The 24042-nt window shown below is 40.1% G+C and overlaps 1 protein-coding gene across 2 annotated transcripts; it reads left to right on the plus strand.

Moving 5' to 3' along the window:
• Positions 1 to 5526: 5526 nt before the first annotated feature.
• bco1 (beta-carotene oxygenase 1) lies at positions 5527 to 22494 on the plus strand. Of its 2 annotated transcripts, none has more exons than XM_047350206.1 (11): positions 5527 to 5697; positions 5789 to 5917; positions 6012 to 6141; positions 6417 to 6564; positions 6650 to 6800; positions 16692 to 16912; positions 17060 to 17317; positions 17399 to 17504; positions 18231 to 18391; positions 21774 to 21885; positions 22043 to 22494. In XM_047350206.1, exons 1-11 carry the CDS (start codon positions 5640 to 5642, stop codon positions 22195 to 22197), a joined length of 1629 nt encoding a protein of 542 aa, XP_047206162.1. In that variant the 5' UTR covers positions 5527 to 5639; the 3' UTR covers positions 22198 to 22494. The 2 variants fall into 2 exon arrangements, with proteins under 2 accessions (XP_047206162.1, XP_047206163.1); XM_047350207.1 differs by having other exon boundaries at positions 5536 to 5697; positions 18297 to 18391.
• Positions 22495 to 24042: the final 1548 nt, after the last annotated feature.

Consider the following 24042-nt stretch of genomic DNA (forward strand, 5'->3'; position numbering starts at 1 on the left):
GGGTACAATGCTGGAAGTCCAAGATATCTTAGAAGTCAGAAACAAGTTAAACCCATTTAAAATGCACAGTTTTAAAGCTCACATTATAGATATATTAAACACTCTGCACTTTTCACTGGTTGAAATATCGTGTTTAACATCCATTACATTGCGTTTAAAACTGGGAGCTTTTATTATCATGGCTATCACATACAGTTTAATGGTAATTCCATTTTCAACAGTATTATTATTATTCATTTATTTTTTTGTATTTTCTTCATTCATAGTCAGTTTTATCACAATAAACATTAAAACCAAAAAATCCTTTAATTTCCGATCCTGGCCAAAGGAAAAAATCAGCATGATCTCTATGACTTTTGGGGAAATATTCTGTGTACCCACTTGAGAAAAGTGGAACGATTTGGAAAGTGTGCATCCTGAAATAATCTGGTATAAAACTAACAGCATTTAAGAAATTAAAAAAACAATCATATTTTCAGTAACAGCGTTGCCTCTTCTGCACTTTTAAAACCTGTTGCAATAGAACGTGAATGAAAAATAATTCTGCTGTCTACCAGAAAATCCTGTTTTTAATCCTAAACCAAAGCACATTTAAGTTATGCAGCAGGAACATTTAAGTGTGACAAAAATGCAAACAGAAGAAATCTGTAAGGTTGCAACTTATTTTGCACTTTTTCACTGTATGTTGTCTTCAAACAACATGCAAAAGCTCATCAAGCTTAAATCCAGATTTGCTGATATTGTCAAACACACTGATTATATAAGGGGAACTTTGGATCATTAACCAAACCGAAATAACATTCAGCGTGAGGGTATGTTTTCCATGCAAGAAATACTACCCAGTGACTTCATGACCAAAGTGCAGGGTAACTATCAGAATTTGAGTTTGGTGCCAGTACAGCTTGAACTACTGATTGCTGATTGAAACGGCTTTGTACTTGAGGATCCTTTATCTTTCTACGAAAACAATTACACAAGCATAAACAACTCAGACCACAGTGATAGGCATTCAGACGTACATGAAACCTGACATGTCTTAGAAAGTGTTTTGTTGTCCTGTAAAAAGAGTTCTTACTGAAAACCCTTTCTAAAGATAATGTATGTGAAATATTATTTTTACATTTAGTTTCATTCTTGTCTTTGTTTCCTCATTTTTTTTCTACTTCATGTCTGCATTGTTTATATAGCTATATATTATAGAAGCTATTGTGTATTTTATATATGTATATATACACTGCTCAAAAAAATAAAGGGAACACTTAAACAACACAATATAACTCCAAGTAAATCAAACTTCTGTGAAATCAAACTGTCCACTTAGGAAGCAACACTGGTTGACAATCAATTTCACAACTGTTGTGCAAATGGAATAGACAACAGGGGGAAATCTTTGGTGATTAGCAAGAATAAAGGAGTGGTTCTGCAGGTGTTGACCACAGACCACTTCTCAGTACCTATGCTTTCTGGCTGATGTTTTGGTCACTTTTGAATGTTGGTGGTGCTTTCACACTCGTGGTAGCATGACACGGACTCTACAACCCACACAAGTGGCTCAGGGAGTGCAGCTCATCCAGGATGGCACATCAATGTGAGCTGTGGCAAGAAGGTTTGCTGTGTCTGTCAGCGTAGTGTCCAGAGCCTGGAGGCGCTACCAGGAGACAGGCCAGTACACCAGGAGACATGGAGGAGGCTGTAGGAGGGCAACCACCCAGCAGCAGGACCGCTACCTCCACCTTTGTGCAAGGAGGAACAGGAGCAGCACTGCCAGATCCCTGCAAAATGACCTCCAGGAGGCCACAAATCTGCATGTGTCTGCATAAACGGTTAGAAACTGACTCCATGAGGATGGTATGAGGGCCCAACGTCCACAAATGGGGGTTGTGCTCACAGCTTGTCACCGTGCAAGACGGTTGGCATTTGCCAGAGAACACCAGGATTGGCAAATTCGCCACTGGCTCTTCACAGATGAAAGCAGGTTCACACTGAGCACATGTGACAGACGTGACAAAGTTTGGAGACACCGTGGAGAGCGATCTGCTGCCTGCAACATCCTTCAGCATGACCGGTTTGGCAGTGGGTCAGTAATGGTGTGGGGTGGCATTTCTATATAGGGCCACACGGCCCTCCATGTGCTCACCAGAGGTAGCTTGACTGCCATTAGGTACCGAGATGAGATCCTCAGACCCCTTGTGAGACCATATGCTGGTGAGGTTGGCCTTGGGTTCCTCCTAATGCAGGACTATGCTAGACCTCATGTGGCTGGAGTGTGTCAGCAGTTCCTGCAAGACGAAGACATTGAAGCTATGGACTGGCCCGCCCGTTCCCCAGACCTGAATCCGATTGAGCACCTCTGGGACATCATGTCTCCCTCCATCCACCAACGCCACGTTGCACCACAGACTGTCCAAGAGTTGGCGGATGCTTTAGTCCAGGTCTGGGAGGAGATCCCTCAGGAGACCATCCGCCGTCTCATCAGGAGCATGCCCAGGCGTTGTAGTGAGGTCATACAGGTAAACGTGGAGGCCACACACAATACTGAGCCTCATTTTGACTTGTTTTAAGGACATTACATCAAAGTTGGATCAGCCTGTAGTGTGTTTTTCCACTTTAATTTTGTGTGTGACTCTAAATCAAGGCCTCCATTGGTTAATAAATTTGATTTCCATTGATGATTTTTGTGTGATTTTGTTGTCAGCACATTCAACTTTGTACAGAACAAAGTATTCAATGAGAATATTTCATTCATTCAGATCTAGGATGTGTTATTTGAGTGTTCCCTTTATTTTTTTGAGCTGTGTGTATATATATATACTGTATATATACAGTGCCTTGCGAAAGTACTCGGCCCCCTTGAACAGGTCAACCTCTTGACACATTTCAGGCTTCAAACATAAAGATAAAAAATTCTAATTTTTTGTGAAGAATCAACAACAAGTGGGACACAATCGTTAATTCGAATGAAATTCATAGCATGTGTCAAACTTTAAAAAATAAATAAAAAACTGAAAAGTGGGGCGTGCAATATTATTCGGCCCCTTTACTTTCAGTGCAGCAAACTTACTCCAGAAGTTCAGTGAGGATCTCTGAATGATCCAATGTTGTCCCAAATGACTGATGATGATAAATAGAATCCACCTGTGTGTAATCAAGTCTCCGTATAAATGCACCTGGTCTGTGATAGTCTCAGGGTTCTGTTCAAAGCGCAGAAAGCATCATGAAGACCAAGGAACACACCAGGCAGGTCCGAGATACTGTTGTGGAGAAGTTTAAAGCTGGTTTTGGATACAAAATATTTCCCAAGCTTTAAACATCCCAAGGAGCACTGTGCAAGCAATCATATTGAAATGGAAGGAGTATCAGACCACTGCAAATCTACCAAGACCCGGTCGTCCCTCTAAACTTTCATCTCAAACAAGGAGAAGACTGATCAGAGATGCAGCCAAGAGACCCATAATCACTCTGGATGAACTGCAGAGATCTACAGCTGAGGTGGGAGAGTCTGTCCATAGGACAACAATCAGTCGTACACTGCACAAATCTGGCCTTTATGGAAGAGTGGCAAGAAGAAAGCCATTTTTCAAAGATATCCATAAAAAGTCTCGTTTAAAGTTTGCCACAAGCCACCTGGGAGACACACCAAACATGTGGAAGAAGGTGCTCTGGTCAGATGAAACCAAAATCAAACTGTTTGGCCACAATGCAAAACGATATGTTTGGCGTAAAAGCAACACAGCTCATCACCCTGAACACACCATCCCCACTGTCAAACATGGTGGTGGCAGCATCATGGTTTGGGCCTGCTTTTTGTCAGCAGGGACAGGGAAGATGGTCAAAATTGATGGGAAGATGGATGGGGCCAAATACAGAACCATTCTGGAAGAAAACCTGTTAGAGTCTGCAAGAGACCTGAGACTGGGACGGAGATTTATCTTCCAACAAGACAATGATCCAAAACATAAAGCCAAATCTACAATGCAATGGTTCACAAATAAATGTATCCAGGTGTTGGAATGGCCAAGTCAAAGTCCAGACCTGAATCCAATCAAGAATCTGTGGAAAGAGCTGAAGACTGCTGTCCACGAACGCTCTCCATCCAACCTCACTGAACTCGAGCTGTTTTGCAAGGAAGAATGGGCAAGAATTTCAGTCTCTCGATGTGCAAAACTGATAGAGACATACCCCAAGACTTGCAGCTGTAAATGCAGCAAAAGGTGGCGCTACAAAGTATTAACGCAAGGGGGCCGAATAATATTGCACGCCCCACTTTTCAGTTTTTTATTTGTTAAAAAGGTTTGACACATCCAATAAATTTCATTCCACTTCACGATTGTGTCCCACTTGTTGTTGATTCTTCACAAAAAATTTGAATTTTATATCTTTATGTTTGAAGCCTGAAATGTGGCAAGAGGTTGACCAGTTCAAGGTACAAATATAGTATATATATATACATATATACTATTATATATACTATATTTGTCAAGGATTCCGGTTCAGTTCGGGACCAACATGCAGGCAAGAATTCGGAAGCAACTTGAAGCATGAGAAGCATATGGAGCATGGAAACCAGACATGGAGACAGGTAGTAGCAGAAGAACCCAGCAATAGTGGGGCCCAGACTTTGGAGCCCATAAGCAGCAGTGGGTCACAACATAGCATGCTACATTGTGACCCACTGCAGCAACATATATGTTGGAAAAATGGACCTGACATTATAACAAATATCAAAAACACACACATATATTATATCTAAAAATACATGAGAGAAAAAGGAGATATGTCCAATATCTCTGCCTACTGTAAATTGTGCACAAATTTGATACATGCCAGACAGTTCAAAGTTGCTGTCCTATGAAGTCTGTAGTTCCTGTCACTTGGTGTAAATCCCGTATCTGCAGAAACACTACTCTTTAAATACACACATGCAAGAGTGTCCCCATTTTTTGTAGAGTATTACACAGTCATTACTTTCATTATGAACTTTATTACCTTCCTAACAATGAACCAGAGCTTAAGACAGATGCAGATAGATACAGAGAAATCAAGATATTCTCTGATAATCGTGCAATTATTTAGCCTTTGCCTAGTTACTTCACAACATTCCAAGAAGGACCTGTTCACATAACACAACTTTAAGTATGTGATATGGAAATGTACAGTATAAGGCACACAGTAAATGCAGGTAACAGACCTGTGATGTAAGGCCATAAAGTACCTTTGCTATCTTTGTTGCAAGAATAGATAAGACCACTCAGAATCCTGCTGGACCTCTGTTGCCATGTTAGAACAAATCTTATATGTGTGTTAATACAGAGATTATTATCTGAATTGCCCTAGAACACAGATAAAAGTGAAAATTGGGATTGAGAAATTTCGTTATCTGGTGACAGACGAACTTCCTTAAAAACCAAACTAAATTAGACTGAGTAGGCTGGACAATGCGTTTAAAAAAACAAATGTGCATTTGTAAGCAAGTATCACGGAAAGGATTGATAGAGTGAAGCACGGATCAGGCGGATAAGATATCACGTGTTTTGCCACCCCTCCAACACAACAGCTTTAAAAGGAGCGGCAGCCTCTTGAATGACTGCTGCTGTGCTTCCGCCGACCCCGCAGCGCCTCACCGCTCTCCATTGACCAAAATGGACTACTCCAAAAACGCGACGGAGAGGCCAGAGCCCTTCAAGGCGGAAGTTATAGGTTAATATGGGTTTATTTTAATGCTCTAAAGGTAAATGAAGCGCATAACCCAAGTTGATCGCGTAAGCTTTTGTGTTTTCATTTTCAACAGGGGCCATTCCTAACTGGCTGCAAGGAACTCTGCTGCGTAACGGACCTGGGATCTTCTCTGTGGGGGAAACCAGCTATGATCACTGGTTTGACGGCATGTCCTTATTGACCAGCTTCTCATTCAGTGATGGTTAGTTGGACAATTGATACTGGATGTTTTTGTTAGAAATGTAATTATCTGCTTTATATTCAAAGAAAAACTTTTTTCTCTCTGACCCTTACAGGAGAAATGACCCATAGGAGCAGATTCCTTAGAAGTGACACCTACAACACTAACATGGGTGAAAACAGAATAGTGGTGTCAGAAATGGGGACAATGGCATATCCAGACCCAAGCAAAAACTTTATCTTTAAGTAAGAATAAATGCTGTTTTTCTTTTATTACCATTGTTTATTTCAATTGTTGATTTTGTTTTTTCATAATTCTGTATTTTTGCACTTTGCAGTTTTCCTATAAAAGAGCTGTATTCATATTCTTGTGCTTTAATGCTGGGCAACAATTTCATGCTATGTTAGGAAACAACTGGCATCAGTGGGACTATGATTACATTCTTTGATTTTGTACTCAAATGCAAAACACTAAAGGTTTCACGCTCTGTGTCTAAAAAGGACATAATCTCATATTTCAGGGCGATCACTTTTCTGAACCACACTGTACCAGATTTCACTGACAATGGTTCTAGCAATATCATCAAATATGGAGATGACTACTTTGCCACCTCTGAAACCAACTACATCCGCAAGATTGACCCCGTTACACTTGAAACTCAAGACAAGGTAACCCTATGGGGTCTTCTTTACTGTGAAGATGGCAGTAAGTAAAATGTTTTCTACAGACCTAATGCCTTTTTGGGTCCTTCAGGTGGACTACACGAAGTACCTGCCCGTTAATTTGGCTTCGTCTCATCCGCACTACGACAAAGAAGGCAACGCCTACAACATTGGAACATCAATAGCAGAGAAGGGCAAGACCAAATACATACTGTTCAAAGTCCCGGCTGTTTCAGCCAACGGTAGGTTGTGAAATCTTTCTGAACTGCTGAGCTTTGACATTTCACCTCAACTCCACAATATAGGCATATCAAATAGTAAACCTAAGATTTTACATATGGAAATGTTCATGCCAGAAACATAACATTCTCCACAATTAAAGGTAACCCTGATAAAGGTGTATAAAAAGCTGAATATAAATTAATCTTGGGAGAAATCTAATCTTTAATTTGAGAACAATAATTCAGTTGGACAAAAATCCAACATTAAGAAATGATTACTGCTGCCACAGGTATTGGCACCTTTACCATTTTTATATAATAACTGTTTTTTGCTTCATTTAGCCTTTATTTTCTAAATTTAGTAGCTTCTTGTTATCCTACTTTAGTCAAGTCAAGTCAAAGATTATTTGTTTAGCAAATTTAAAAGAACAATAGCGGACCAAAGATAGAAAATCCCCAGTAGCGCAAACAGTTAAATATAAAATACCATAAAACAATAAAACATATCCAGATATAAAAAGAAATACAAATAAATAAAATATGTTTGAAAACTACCTTAATACAAGCTAAAATATTCTGCTCAACTGGGAAGTGAATGTGGAGGTGAATATGGAGTACAGCGATGATTCAACTCTGCCTGTGATCCCAAACAGTGACAACCAGCTCAACAACTCAGCCGTCAATCAGAACACAGAGAATAAACCTACCGGCAGACGCCCTTGGCATGTTTTAGGGGCATGCCGAAAAAATCAAGGTGGACGACACACTGGAAGATCTCAGAATTAAATAAATTAGAATGGCCAGAATTACAGAGAAATGCCCCCGTTTCCCCTGGGAAAAGGAGACTTTGACAGCGTGCTGCTGTCACAACAACTGATAGGAATGAGACAGCTGGAAATAATGAAATTCTCCTCCAGAACAGATTTGCTCCACTACAGAATGAAAACCAGGAAAATTATCCATCTTCTGAGAGCAATAAAAGGTTTGAGAACAACCTTCATTCTAAACAGTCTTCTCCTAAATTGCCAGAGAAAAAGTACCCCACCAGACCAATAACCCTAATAGTGGGCAACACAGCTGTGGATGGGATTAAAAACTTCTGCAACAAGAAAAACACAGAAGTTATGATTGGTACCAGTAACGTGGTCTCTAATATCTCAGAGAATATTCTTGCAATCACAGAAAAGCGCCCGTCTCTAGAAAACCTTATTATACACTGTGGAGCCATGGATGACGTGGCCAAGAAAAAATCTGAAGGACTGAAGGAGGATTTCACTCATCTGCTGAATATTGTTGGAGGTCTCAATATCAAGGTGTTTCTCAGCTTACCCTTTGCATCGATTTTCTGTGGAGATGAGTTTTTTTCCAGACTTCTGATGATTAATAAGTGGTTGAAAAAAACATGCTACCACACCTGTGAACTTCATTGACAACTTTAATATTTTTTGGGAAAAAAAGACAACTCTTCAAGCAAGATGGTTTCTGTTTGAACAAGCCAGGAGCCAGACGTCTCACATCTAATCTCTTCTATTCAGTAAATAATCCGCCAGCAGCTTCGACTTTCAGCAGAGAACATGGAGTATCAACAACAATGATAACGCTACCTCCAACAGCTCCAGAAGAAACAACCAGCCATTTGGCTGAGAAAGAGAGGTAATCACAAAAGGTCTCCCCGTCGAAATCCACAGGAGAAGTGGACCCCCCCCATTATACCCCTATCCCCCCAAAGCCAGACCCAGACCGACAACCCCGGTAAACCCCCCTCACCCCAGACCCCAACCCAGACCGCACAGAACTCTCCCATCTCCCCACTGAGCCTGCTTTTTGCGTTACTGGATTCTGATAACATGAAAGGAGCTCTTAAAATCGGGACCCAAATGGCTCTGACATCTTCTCCATTCAACACCCCCCGTGGCCGAGGCCCTGCTACTAAACCAACATCTTCCAAATGCCGCAGACCTCCACCACCTCCTAATCTATCTCTTCCTAATCAGGACCTTCAAATCACTTCTCTGTGATACAGTCTGGGCCCCAGTGGTAACTCTTATCAGAAATGAGCATGTCCAGGAAAAACTTGGCCCCTAATAGGAGATAGTTGTAAAATCTCTGTGCTTATACGTGACAGAAAGAAAAAAACTGAAAGGATAAGAGACAGTAATAAACAATCAACAAAAGCCATAAACTGTCAGATACAAACCACACACAGAGTTAATATCAACAACTAAGTCATATAAACTGGCTTTACTGAACATTAGATCTCTGTCAGGAAAATCATTTTTGATCAATGACTTCATTACTGACCACGATCTTGATGTTCTGTTTTTAACAGAAACATGGTTACATGAATTTAATGAAGCTCCCATTCTGATAGAATCGACACCTCCGAACTACAATTTTCTTTGTGAGAGCAAACAGCAAAGAAAAGGTGGAGGGGTGGCCACTTTGTTTAAATATTTATTAGAGTGTAAAAAAGTATTTCTGGGCAAATTTGACTCTTTTGAATATTTGGCTCTCTGGGTAAAGAGCCCGGTCCGAACCATGTTCCTGAATATTTACAGGCCTCCTAAGTCCTAAACAAACTTTTTCAGTGATTTTAATTAGATTTGTTCTGTGATATGTGTTGACTATGACTGTTTAATTATTGTGGGAGACTTCAACATTCACATGGACAATCCTGAAGACAGAAGTACAATAGATCTATGTGACACTCTTAGAAATTTTTGTTTGACTCAACATGTTAAACAACAAACGCACAAACAACGGACATATTTTGGACTTTATCATCACTAAGGGTCTAAACATTTCCAAGGTGTCTGTAACTGATGTTGCCCTATTTGACCACTTTTCTGTTATTTTTGAAAGCATCATCACCGATGGCTCAGTTAGCCAAAGAGACATGATAAGAAAACGCATCTTTAAGGACGGTGCTGCTGAAACCTTTAACCAGATTTACTCTTCTACCTCCACTTTGCCCTGTAACACTGTAGATGAGCTGGTAGATAACTTTCATTCTAAAATCTCGGACATCATTGATTCAATTGCTCCAATTAAAGTGAAAGTCGTTTCTGGGAAGAAAATGTCTCCATGGAGAAGTGCTCCACCAGTCAGAAGTGAAAAAAAGGAGTGTCGAAAAGCCGAATGCAGGTGGCGAAAGACTGGACTCCAGGTTCACTATATTATCTATAAAGAGAGACTATACAGATATAACCTACAACTGGAAAATGCAAGGGAATCCTTCTTTTCTGAGATCATCAGAAAAACATTAACAATGCTCGTGCATTATTTGCCACGGTCGACAGGCTAACAAACCCTCCTGTAACTGTAGCATCTGAACTCCACTCTACCAGGGCCTGCAATGAATTTGCTAATTTCTTTACTGAAAAAACCCAAAAGATCAGAGAGGCAGTCAGCACATCCACATCAACTTCAGTACCAATGTTGTCTCCAACTAGAACTGATTTTGACAAAATTTCCCAATTTCACCAAATTAACTGCAAAATCTTAGAAGAAATCATACAGCAACTAAGCTCTTCTTCCTGCTGTCTCGATCTTTTACCCACAGCTTTCCTTAAGAAAACTTTGCCTGTAATAACATCTGATTTAATACAAATAATAAACACATCCCATTTGTCAGGTGTTTTCCCCCTGGCCCTAAAAACAACAATTATCAGACCTCTATTGAAAAAGAGCAACTTGGACAAGCTGCTACTACAGAACTACAGGCCTATATCAAACCTCCCCTTCATCAGTAAGATAATTGAAAAAGCTGTGTTTCAACAGTTAAACAACTTCCTAACAATGACCAACCGCTTCGATGTCTTCCAGTCAGGCTTCCGTGCTCACCACAGTACAGAGACTGCTCTTATCAAGGTGTTCAATGACATTTGTATAAATGCAGACTGTGGAAGAACCACAGTGCTGGTATTATTGGACCTTAGTGCAGCATTCGACACTGTTGATCACTCCATTTTATTAGAGCACCTGGAAAACTGGGTTGGCCTTTCTGGTACAGCAATCAACTGGTTTAAATCCTACTTGAAGGACAGGGACTTTTTTGTGTCAGTAGGTAACTTTACATCAGAGACCACAAGAAACACATGTGGCGTTCCCCAAGGGTCCATCTTAGGGCCCCTCCTATTCAATATCTACATGCTCCCCCTAACTCAGCTTTTCATAAACAACAACGTAAGTTATCATAACTATGCAGACGACACACAGCTATACGTTACGTCACCAGGTGACCAGGTGACCATGAACCCATTCAAGCACTGGGTAAATGCTTAGAAGAAATCAATGCATGGATGGGCCTAAATTTTCTTCAGCTGAATCAAAACAAAACTGAAGTAATAATCTTTGGACCAAAGGAAGAGCGTTTAAAAGTTAGCACACAGCTTCAGTTAATACAGCTAGAAACCACCAGTCAGGCTCGAAACTTGGGTGTAGTGATGGACTCAGACCTGAACCTTCAGAGGCACATAAAGGTAGTAACTAGGTCGGCCTTCTATCACCTAAAGAACATCTCTAGGATTAAAGGACTAATGTCTCAACAGGACCTTGAAAAACTAATTCATGCGTTCATCTTTAGTAGAATTGATTACTGCAACGGTGTCTTCACAGGTCAGCCTAAAAGGTTGATCAGATAGCTGCAGTTGATCCAGAACGCTGCTGCCCGCGTCGTCACTAAAACTAAGAAAGTGGAGCACATCATCCCGGTTCAAAAGTCCCTACACTGGCTCCCTGTAGCTCAGAGAATAGACTTTAAAATGCGTCTGTTAGTCTATAAATCACTGAATGGCTTAGCATCAAAATACATTACAGACTTGTTGTCAGTGTATCAACCAACCAGACATCTCAGGTCTTCTGGCTCAAATCTACTCTGCAGAACCAGAACCAGAACCAAACATGGAGAAGCAGCTTTTAGTTCTTATGCTCCACTAATCTGGAATAAACTGCCAGAAAACTGTAAAAGCGCCAAAACCCTAAGTTGCTTTAAATCAAGATTAAAAACCTATTTGTTTAGAGTGGCCTTTGACTGTGCCATTTAGGCATGATTAGTTGCGTTTTCAGTCCAATTTTCCTTTCATTTTCTTGTCCATCATTCTATTCTCTTTATTTTATTTTACTTTTTTAAATTACCTCTGTTGTTTGATTTTATCATTTGATTTGTTTTTCTGTGTCTGTATCTGTTTATTTGCTTTGTGATTGTATTGTAATTGTATGTACAGCACTTTGAGTGTCTCGTTGCTGAAAAGCGCTATATAACTAAACTTACCTTACCTTACCTTAAAACTACAAGTATTTTAATAAGAAAGAAAACAAACTCCACATAATGGTGTCACCTAAAAACTCAGTCTAAGCTGTTCACCACACAGCTTCTTCACACAACCAGCATGTCTGCTGAAAGCAGAGACCTGACAGATTCCAAAACTATAAATTTTGTCATAATCCCCCCAAGAATTTACTCAACCAGCAATAAAGACCACTCTAAAGTTGTTCAATTATTTGTTTTTTTGGCTAAAGAGTACGTGAACAATCCCATTGTTATCAGTTCAAAAGTCTGGGTCAATGAGAGTAGGTAGGTGCATTCATGCCAAATGCATGTACAACTTTCAATATAAGAAAGAAAAGATTAATCGTGACTAATAATACATTTTAAAGTGCCATTTGGTGTCACTGGGCTTTTTTTAAACAAGACAGCGGCAATTGTATGTAGGTGTATTCAGTTCAATTCAATTGAAAAATACTTTACTCATCCTAAAGGGAAATTAAATGTTGTTCATATTATGCAGGTTTTTTCAAAAAGTCGTTTTAGATGCTAATGGCTGCGGGCAGGAAGGAGCTCCTATAGCGGTCTGTCTTACAGCAGATCTGAAGAAGCCTCTGACTAAAGACACTCATGAAGAGGATGCTCAGGGTTCTCTATAATGCTCTTCATTTTATGAAGAATACTTCTTTGCACAATCATCTCCACAGGTTCTAGAGGAGTCCCCAGAACAGAGCCAGGCTTCTTTATTAGCTTGTTGAGCTTTTTCAAGTCTCTGGCTCTGATGCTGCTACCCCAACAGATGATGGCAGAAGAGATCACACTCTCCACAACTCCATGACTTATAGAAGATATGCAGCATCTTGTTGCGAACACTGAATGACCAAAGCTTCTTCAAGGAGTACATTCTGCTCTGCCCCTTCTTGCAGATGGCTTCTTTAAGAAGGGACAGATTTGTTACAAATTCTTTGTTTCAATTTGCTTTGTAATAAATATGAGAAAGGGAAATCATGTAAATAACATGAGTTACGCTTCTTGATAAGATATTCTGAGACATAGCTCAAATATATGTCTTAATAAATTTAAAGGACTAATTTTGAGAAAATTATTGGGACCTTGATTTTGGACAAACAAATAAAACTATAGTATTAATGTAATTTAGCCAAAGAAAATGTGTAAAAATAAAGATGCCCAATACAATTAGTTTTTTCACAATTCCTTGAATAGTTTCACTTGAGAGATCATTATGGGTTATTTCATAGATAAAGATGTGTATAATCATTATAGAAATGACAAAACAAACAAAAAATGATTTTTATGCTAGTCCTGGGGGAGCATGCTGTATATTAAAAAAATAAGATAGGCTCAAGGATGTGTCCCTGAGGCACCCCACTCACCAGAGCCCCGCAAAAAATTAAGCACTATCTTCTGCAACAATATAAAACTTTGGGTTATATATATCATAAATGCCTGTTGAGAGCCACACCTTCCTGGCCAACTATTATCACTCAATGTGAATATTGTAACATTAAGGGCTCCTTACACACAATTTCTTTCTACAATCTCTATAATAAAAGGTACATTGAAGATAAGCTAGTAAATCACTAACAAACTCTGATCTAGATGAGATTTCTTGAGGACTTTAATGTGGGCCTCTTCTAGAATTGTGCTACCCAAGGTGGCAGCATGTTAGAGTAGGTCTGTTGTTTTGGATCTGATATCTTATTTTTTTAAAACTTGAATTCCACCTTTTATGAATGGAGATTGCTTTTTTTGGACGATTGTCCCCTCTAGTGTTGGATACTGTGCAGCTAAAAGGATTTTTACTGATGCACTTTTACTTTTTGACTTTTATTAGGATGTGTAACCCTAGCAACAAGGGTTTTTATTTTTTTTAAAACTGGGAGCAGCTGATTTACATCTCAATAGCTCAAATAATACCTCAACAACAACCCCAAATCCCTGATGAGTTGAAAAGGAGGCGCCGTGGATGCAGAGCAGGAGCAAAGACAAAAGAGAGAAGGAGGAAGTTCAAACTATCTCCTCCTTTGATCATGAGGGGCAATGTGACAACTTTGGGAAACAAGTTGGATGAACTCCAAGCCCTTACAAGGACCCAGCTAGAGTATCGGGAATGAGACATGGCTGCAGGATCACAACCCTGACTCCAGCATCTCTCTGCCAGGCTTTCTGACCATACAAGCCCACAGAGATTTAACGAGGAGCCGCAGCAGCAAATGTGAAAGAGGTGGCCAAAGGGGGTCGTCTCTGCAGTCCAGATATTGAACTGTTAGCAGAAAGTATATGTCCATATTATTTACCCAGAGAGTTCACCAGTGTTATTTTGGCAACGGCTTACGTTCCACCATTGGCTGTTGCCGACACTGCATGCAATGTCATTAGCTCAGTTGCTATTACGCAACTGACACACCACCCCAAAGCGTTTGTGGCAATATCTAGTGATTTTAATCAAACCTCACTTTCTGCTACTTCCAACATTTCAACAGTTTGTCTGCTCCTCTACCAGAGAAAACAAAAGGTTGGATTTGTTTTATGCAAATGTCAAGGACACGTACATCTCTAAAGCAAGACCTCCTCTAGGCAAATCAGATCACAGTCTTGTTTTTCTCTATTCCGAATATAAACCCCTTTTTCAGAGGCAACCTGTAAGAAAGGGAACTGTGAGAAGATGGTCACAAGAAGCTAAAGAAGCCCTGTGAGGTTGCTTTGAGGCTACAGAGTGAGATGCACTCTTCCAGCCACATGAAAAGGACATCAGTGTTTGAACAACTATAGAAACGTCTGTGTGGATAACAACATCCCCACCATAATGGTCAGATGCCTTCCAAATAACAAATCCTGAATCACCAGTGACCCAAAGGAGTGGTCCGGGATGAAGATCACAGGCTTTAAGCAGAAGGAGAAACAGACAGATGGATGTCTGGACAGCACCAATGAACTGAACACATTCTTCAAAAGGTTCAATTCAGAAACAAGCTCAGCATCCTCCGCTCCTGCTCATAACCAAACAGACATCCGACCCTCCTTTGACCCAAAGCTTCCCTCTCAAACCTTAAATGTTTTATCTCCCACCTTGGCCATGGACCCTGCTTCTACATGTTTGTCTTCAACCAAATCAGAAGATGTTGGTGCTCTCCCCTTCCAATTGTGTTTCTCTAGAAGTCAGGTGAAGAGGCAGCTGGAGAGACTGAATCGGAATAATACTGCAGGTCCAGATGGTGTCATCCCCAGAGTCCTGAAGGGCTGTGCAGAGCAGCTCTGTGGGATTCTTCAGCACCTCTTCATCCTTAGCCTGACCCAGGAGAAGGTTCCAGTGTTGTAGAAGACCTCCTGCCTTGTTCTGGTACCAAAGAAAACTCACCCATCATTTCACAATGACTATAGACCTGTTGCCCTGGCATCCCATATCATGAAGATCCTAGAGAGAACAAGCAACTTATAGGGCCTCTGCAGTTTGCTTATTGATGTGTAGTTGGAGTTGAAGATGCCATTATATGCCTTCTTCAACAAACCCACTGTCATCTGGACAAATTGCAGGAGCACTGTGAGGATCATGTTCTTTGATTTCTCCAGTGCATTTAACACAATTCAACCTGATTTGCTTAGTCAGAAACTCCAGAAGACTCAGGTGGAGGCCTCAACAATCTCCTGATTCTGCAGTCGTGGAGTGGATCAGAGATGGACAAGAAGATGAATACAGGGAGTTGGTGGACCACGTTGTGGCATCGTGTAAAAACAATCATCTCATCTCGAATGTGAATAAAATAAAGGAGATGATTGTAGATTTTTAGAGAAACACAAATAGGTCAGACACTATTTCCATCATAGGAGAAGAAGTGGAGGTGGTGGAGGAGTATAAATACCTCGGTGTTCACCTGGACAAGAGACTAGAGTTGAGATGCAACTGTGAAGCCATCTACAAGAAGGGACAGAGCAGACTGTGCTTCTTGAGGAAGCTTAGCTTCTTCTTGTTTGCAGCAAGAAGCTGCATATCCTTTATATATCTGTTGTGGAGAGTGTGATTTCTTCTGCCATAATCCTTAGGGGTAGCAGCATCATAGCCAGGGACTTGAACAAGGTCAACAAGCTGATAAAGAAGGCTGGCTCTGTTCTGGGGACTCCTCTGGAACCTCTTTCTGCCACCGCCATTAACATCTACAACTGCTCTTTGAAGAAACCTGCATAATATGAGCTACAACAACATTTAATTTTGAATTGAGTTGAAATAATTGAGGAACATTAACATTAGAAGGAAAAAGGTTGACCACAGAAAGCAAAGTCAACCCAGTGGTAATATTGTCCTTTAAGTAGGTCTTCAGGGCACAATCTGAAGAGGATATATTGAGGGAAAAGCACAGGCAGTGGTGTCATTGTGGTATAGAAGAAAAATGACCATTCAGCAACTTAAATTATATTACATGGTGAATTATTCAAAATATAGTTAATTGATATAAATACATCAATTGACAAAGTAAATGGCTCAGGGTGATCAACTGAACCCTAATCCAGAGGCCCTGAAGTTGTCGTGATGTAATCCTACTTCCAGAGAGAATAGAAGAATAGCTCAGGTGAACTAAGTTTGTCTCCTCAGTTTCATATAGTTATTGAAGGTATTTGTCTATTTTCAGATAAAGGCAAGCCTGTTCCTGTTCTGAAGAAGGTGGAGGCAATTGCCACTGTTTCCTGCCGGTCTCTTTTCACGCCGAGCTACTGCCACAGCATCGGCTTCACGGACAATTACATCATCTTCGTCGAGCAGCCTTTCAAGTTGGACATTCTCAAGATGACCACGGCCTACATGAGGGGAGTGAACTGGGCAAGCTGCTTAAAGTTTTGCCCCAATGAAAATGTGAGGAGTCACAGCAGTTTTTTTTGGCATGAAGTTGTCCCATAGCAAAGTAAAAAATGTTTTCTGTTTCTGCTTGTTATAGACCGTGGGAAAAGTAGGAGGGAATAAGTGTGATGTGATGTTTTTCTTAACATCTGTTTGCATTAGACTCTGATCCACCTGATAGACAAAAGAACTGGCAAAGAAGTTGAAATGAAGTACTACACTGGATCAATGGTCATTTATCATCATGTGAATGCCTTTGAGGATGAAGGTCACGTGGTCTTTGATGTCATCGCCTACAAAGATGACAAACTTTATGACATGTTCTACCTGAAAAACCTGAAAAAGGATGCTGGGTCTGACGGCAGTGTCTACTCCCAACCAAGTTTCAAAAGATTTGCTCTTCCTATCAAGTTGGACAAGGTAGGATAAAAAAATTAAAGTCAAGTGATAACTTAAAAATATCTAGGGTTTTATCGCCAGAGTTGTTTTTCGGTTTTGCAGGGCGTTGGAGTTGGAGAGAATGTAGTTAAACTCAAATACACAACAGCCAGCGCTGTGAAGGAAAAAGAAGGCAAATTCACATGCCACTCAGAGGTGCTCTGTGAAGGTAAAGCCAACACTGCCTCTTACAGTGCCTTGCAAAAGTATCCATTTCTTACCATAGCTTTCTCACTTCACTTACGCCATCTTTGTTGTATTGTATTGGAATCCATGTGATAAACCAATCTCCTGCTGAAGAAAAGTATCCCAGCAGCATGATGCTACCACCACCATGATTCCATCACAGAACATCTGTATTTATACTGAGATGAAATTTCACACAGGTGGACTATTTACTAAATAGATAACTTCTGAAGACAATTGGTAGCACTGGATTTTATTTAAAAGTACCAGAGTAAAGGGAGCTGAATTGTGTGCAACACTTTTTTGCTACTTTGTTTTGACCTATCGCATAAAACCCAAACAAAATAAAATGTATGTTTGTTATTGTAATGTGACAAAATGTGAAAAAGTCTGAGGTATGAATACCTTAGCAAAGTACTTTAAACAGACCCTCATTCTATGTCAAATCTTAACAGCATTTCTTTACTAATGTGAGTTTTCTCCCTGATTTGTTCTGCCATTTATTCACTGTTTACATGACCCACCTTTACATGCCAAAGGCACCTGGCCTGTTCCTGCTGCAGCACTTTATCTTATCCACCCTTCTCTTTAGATACTGCCTCCCAGTTAACAAATCCTGCTCTGTTCACCTGATTTTTTTTCTTCAGTCTGTACTTTGGAATACAATTAAGCTTTATCTTTGTGCTTTGTTTTCCTGCTCTTTTTTCAGCCTTGAACCTACCCTCAGTAAGTAAAGGTATTAGCATGATGATAGTATTATTTCCTTATAATTTAGGTTTTGAATTACCCAGGATCAATTATGATTTCAATGGCAAGAAGTACCGGTTTGTCTACGGGAACATTGTGGAGGAATTCGCACAGTCAAAACAGGTGATGTTACTTGTTCTTTTCTGTATTTGGATATCGCAAAGCTGAATTTCTGGAAACATTCAACTTTCTGATTTTTTATGGCATAATAGGTTACAAGAGAGTTGTTGTCCTTGCAGAATGTTTAAGAAACAATTTTTTAAGCACATGGATTTTGGGAAACAGAGTCTTCCTGTCAACACTGTTCCCCTTATGTAGAAAGGAAGTTGCAGTCTAGAGAGTTACGTGCTAGTGCATCCCAATGCCCTTAAGGCTTTGATGTCTCAAATACCAGTTGGTACAAGCAAATCCTTTATTGGTCCATTGGGCCCACTTGTACATTAAGATACAATGGAAAGTGGAAAAACAACTTCAATGTACGGAATTAGATAGCGTGAGATAATGAAGGTTCAGAAAACAAGGGCCAGGCACAAGCTGTTATCACAATGCTGTAAGATAAGAGGTAAAAGTAAGCTGACAGAGAACCTAAAGACCTTTGGTTCAATATTTAGAAAACCTAAATACAACCATCATGCTGCAGAGGTGCATTACAGGCCATTTGTGTTTGACTGAGATAGAGATGTTTAACATTTCATGGTATTTCAACACCATGAAAGCCATCCATGTCTGCGAAAAGTAACAAGTCCATCTTCTGCAATGGGAAGCCCGATTGAGGGGAATGAGTGCTTGTATGATTGATGAAGTCCTGCAACATGTTTATCCCCCAAATAACATAATAAAGACAAAATGACTGAAGTTCTGGAAACAAAAGCTACTATAAACCCAAAAAGCAAAATTATAATATAGGTATTATCAGAATCAGAACCAGCTTTATTGCCAGGTTTGTACAGACAAACAAGGAATTTGACTCCAGTACACTTTGCTCTCAATGATAAACAATATCTTTTTAAATGTACATATATACACAATTGACTTTACAATGGAACATAATGTGAGATCAGTCAAAGTATGCTTGGTGTTGTTCTGGAACTCTGACTGTCAAGTGTTCATCAGAGAAACAGCCTGTGGAAGAAACTGTCTCTGTGACGGCTGGTTTTAGCGTCAACCTGAAGGTAGAAGCCTAAACATTTTGTGTGCAGGTGTGTGGATTAGTTATACAGTGTCCTCTGACATAAATAATTAAATAAACAGTGAATTTGCATGCTTCAATAAAATTAAAATATATCATATGTTGAAATCTATCTTGCATTTGTACTGCGAACAGAAATACATATTCAGTCATGAGCTGTACTGATTTATTATCAGGAAAAAAGCTACAATGCCTTGCATTTACATTTTGTAACATTCTAGCCACAAACCGTAATAGATTTTAAAATCAAGTTGTGCCATGCTCTTTCTGTTTTCAGTAGATTACATAAAGGTCAGTGAGATGTGTAAAGCTTGGAATATTTTTTCATTACCTAATCTTGCTTTAAACTTCTCCACAACTTGGCAAACGTTTTAAATTAGATTGGTAGCACTGTTGCCTTGCAGCAAGAAGGTCCTGGGTTCGATTCCCGGCCTGGGGTCTTTCTGCATGGAGTTTGCATGTTCTCCCCGTGCATGTGTGGGTTCTCACCGGGTACTCCGGCTTCCTCCCACAGTCCAAAAACATGCCTGTTAGGTTAATTGGTAACTCTAAATTGCCCTTAGGTGTATGAACGAGTGTGTGTATGGTTGTATGTGTGTTGCCCTGCAATGGACTGGCGACCTGTCCAGGGTGCACCCTGCCTCTCGCCCATAGACTGCTGGAGATAGGCACCAGCTCCCCCGTGACCCACTATGGAATAAGCGGTAGAAAATGACTGACTGACTGACATTAAATGTTAAAACGATTGGATCATTTTTCTTCTACTTAACAAAAAAGGGCTACTTCATGTTGATCTATTACATAAAATCCCAACAAAATACACTGAAGTTTGTGGTTGTAACATGACAAATATTGAAATGTTCAAGGGGTATTTTTTATTTAAAGTACTGTAAAGGCACATATAATCTAAGACAGATGTTATAAAAATATACAGGGGTTGGACAATGAAAATGAAACACCTGGTTTTAGACCACAATAATTTATTAGTATGGTGTAGGGCCTCCTTTTGCGACCAATACAGCGTCAATTCGTCTTGGGAATGACATATACAAGTCCTGCACAGTGGTCAGAGGGATTTTAAACCATTCTTCTTGCAGGATAGTGGCCAGGTCACTACGTGATACTGGTGGAGGAAAACGTTTCCTGACTCGCTCCTCCAAAACACCCCAAAGTGGCTCAATAATATTTAGATCTGGTGACTGTGCAGGCCATGGGAGATGTTCAACTTCACTTTCATGTTCATCAAACCAATCTTTCACCAGTCTTGCTGTGTGTATTGGTGCATTGTCATCCTGATACACGGCACCACCTTCAGGATACAATGTTTGAACCATTGGATGCACATGGTCCTCCAGAATGGTTCGGTAGTCCTTGGCAGTGACGCACCCATCTAGCACAAGTATTGGGCCAAGGGAATGCCATGATATGGCAGCCCAAACCATCACTGATCCACCCCCATGCTTCACTCTGGGCATGCAACAGTCTGGGTGGTACGCTTCTTTGGGGCTTCTCCACACCGTAACTCTCCCGGATGTGGGGAAAACAGTAAAGGTGGACTCATCAGAGAACAATACATGTTTCACATTGTCCACAGCCCAAGATTTGCGCTCCTTGCACCATTGAAGCCGACGTTTGGCATTGGCATGAGTGACTAAAGGTTTGGCTAAAGCAGCCCGGCCGTGTATATTGACCCTGTGGAGCTCCCGACGGACAGTTCTGGTGGAAACAGGAGAGTTGAGGTGCACATTTAATTCTGCCGTGATTTGGGCAGCCGTGGTTTTATGTTTTTTTGGATACAATCCGGGTTAGCACCCGAACATCCCTTTCAGACAGCTTCCTCTTGCGTCCACAGTTAATCCTGTTGGATGTGGTTCGTCCTTCTTGGTGGTATGCTGACATTACCCTGTATAACGTGGCTCTTGATACATCACAAAGACTTGCTGTCTTGGTCACAGATGTGCCAGCAAGACGTGCACCAACAATTTGTCCTCTTTTGAACTCTGGTATGTCACCCATAATGTTGTGTGCATTTCAATATTTTGAACAAAACTGTGCTCTTACCCTGCTAATTGAACCTTCACACTCTGCTCTTACTGGTGCAATGTGCAATCAATGAAGACTGGCTACCAGGCTGGTCCAACTTAGCCATGAAACCTCCCACACTAAAATTGAGGTGTGTCAGTTTCATTGTCCAACCCCTGTATGTAAGTAACTACAAACTGCAGCTTCCAAGATCTATCATAGCTTATACGATTAAGTGTTTACAGGTAGAGTCGTTACCTAATATATTTACTGTAGGATGTTTATCTCATTCAGCTTGCAAAGTTTGACACAGAGACAAAGACAATGATTTTCTGGGAGGAAGAGAACTGCTGGCCGTCAGAGCCGGTTTTTGTCCCCAGACCAAATGGAGAGTCAGAGGACGATGGTGAGTGTATACGGAAACAAAAGTGAATCGACTTGTGTGTTTGTAATCTGTGTTGAAGAAGTTTAGCAATAATATTTACCACAGACATCTTCTTTTTTCTGTGTGGCTGGGTTTATTGGCATACTGTAAAGGTAACTTTCAAAATTTCAACTTGTAGGAGTGGTCCTGTCATCTGTCATTAACTCCAATCCAGGCCAGTCTGGTTTTCTAGTGATCCTTGATGGAAGAACATTCAAGGAAGTTGCAAGAGCGTATGTCAATACTGAGCTCTACAAGGATATGCATGGAATTTTCATTCCAAAAGGGAATTAATCAACATACATGTTTCCAGTTCATTACAGCCCACACATGCGTTTGCCTCCCTGAATCTCCTCTTCAGTCAGTATATCTTACTTTCCCTGTTACTGTCAGCTTGTGTTCTGGGTTAGACTCTAAAACTGAATACAGTAAGTTTGCATAATGATATCCTCATGCAATGTTTTATCATTTCTGTTTTTAAAGATATGTTGTTTTTGCATGCACCAATATTTCACATTGAGTACATATATGTATGTATCATGGTTATTGAATATTTGTATAGTATTCCATTAAAGACCATGTAAAATCTAAGTTTGTAGTTGTATCATTACACTAGCACCTAGAGAGTAACAACTAAACCTTAATTTACAGCTAAATCTGCAACTGCAATCAGAGACCTTGTTACGTTTCTCCCATCACTCACTGCACAAACCTGTAATGAGTTTTTTGAGACTTTTAAGAAACTAAGTCTGTAACAGGTAAAGTTAAAATGCCATGGAGATCTACGGGGACTCTGCCCTAAGACGAAGGAAGGAAAGCTGGAGAGCTGAAAGAAAATTGAAGTACAGCAAAGAAGGTGTTTATTACAAATTGTAGGAGTAACAGTTTAAATTAATGGATGGTGCAATGAAGTCAGCAAGGGGACATTATATAACTATTTATCCAACTTGATAGAATGCAACAAAAGCAACCCTAAACCCCTTTCCCCCCCTTATTAATAGTCAGCTGTCGACCGATTCTTTCAATAGGTTTGCAACTTTCTTTCAAAACATAGTTAAGGCCATAAAACTAGCTTTTACAGCTACCACCACCACAGCATTACATGCATTTCAATCATTGACCTGGAAATTATAGTGAAGATCATATCACTTTTCAATAACTCACGCTGCCTGATTGATTCTATTACCTACAATATTTTTGTTCAGATGTTTTTAATGCTATAAATATTTAATTACAGCAAGGATATATTTCCTCATATGATAAAAAACTTCTATTTGACTTCTTCTAAAACAGCAATTTAGCAAGTCCTAGGCAAAATAAACGACAGACTAAAACCTGTTATAATATTATATTACAGCAACCAACTTCGGTCTGGCTTTTTGGTCCAGCACAGAAACAGCTCTACAACAAGATTCTGGCAAACACACTGTATTTATACTATTGCATATAGTCCCTGCTTTAAACACAGTTGACCATGTGATTTTACCAAATGGGTTACAAAACCAGTTTGCCTTCTCTGCCAACTTTTACAACAGCTGAAATCATCCCTCACTGAACGGCAGTACGGTAACGCTTGATACCCGTGTCTCAGAATGTTTCCCATTTACCTGCGGTGCTCTCCAAGGATCAATGCTAGGCCCTGCCCTTTTCAACCTCTATTTGTCCCCTCTGGCAGATGTAAATAAAGAAACATAACCTTGGTTTTCACTGGTAACGTACAATTATGCTCCAGATGATCCTGGATTTGGCAGGTCTTCACTTAATTGCGTAGATGGCATAAATATGTGGATTTTGTCATAATTTGTTACAGTAAAAAAAAGAAGAGAGATTTTGTTATTTCAAATAAGTTGCATGAAATGGATGAAATAGTGTACCTTGAGTTACTTTCCTTAAATGAGAAAAAACCCTGTAGTCATTTTTGACAGGGATTTAATTTTTTAGTCACATAAGTACCATAAGCAAATTAGGATGTTATCACATTTGCAATATAACTAAGGTACAGAACTTGCATACCAAAACTGACCTAAAAATAAGGACATGGATGTGCATCATGTAGATTGGATTAATGCAATTCTGTAATAACTGCAGTCTTAAAGAAATCTCTAGCAAATAAGCAATGAGTTTAGGACACTGATGGCC

This window comes from Girardinichthys multiradiatus, chromosome 21 (assembly GCF_021462225.1).
Source record: "Girardinichthys multiradiatus isolate DD_20200921_A chromosome 21, DD_fGirMul_XY1, whole genome shotgun sequence".
Classification (NCBI taxonomy): Eukaryota; Metazoa; Chordata; class Actinopteri; order Cyprinodontiformes; family Goodeidae; genus Girardinichthys; species Girardinichthys multiradiatus.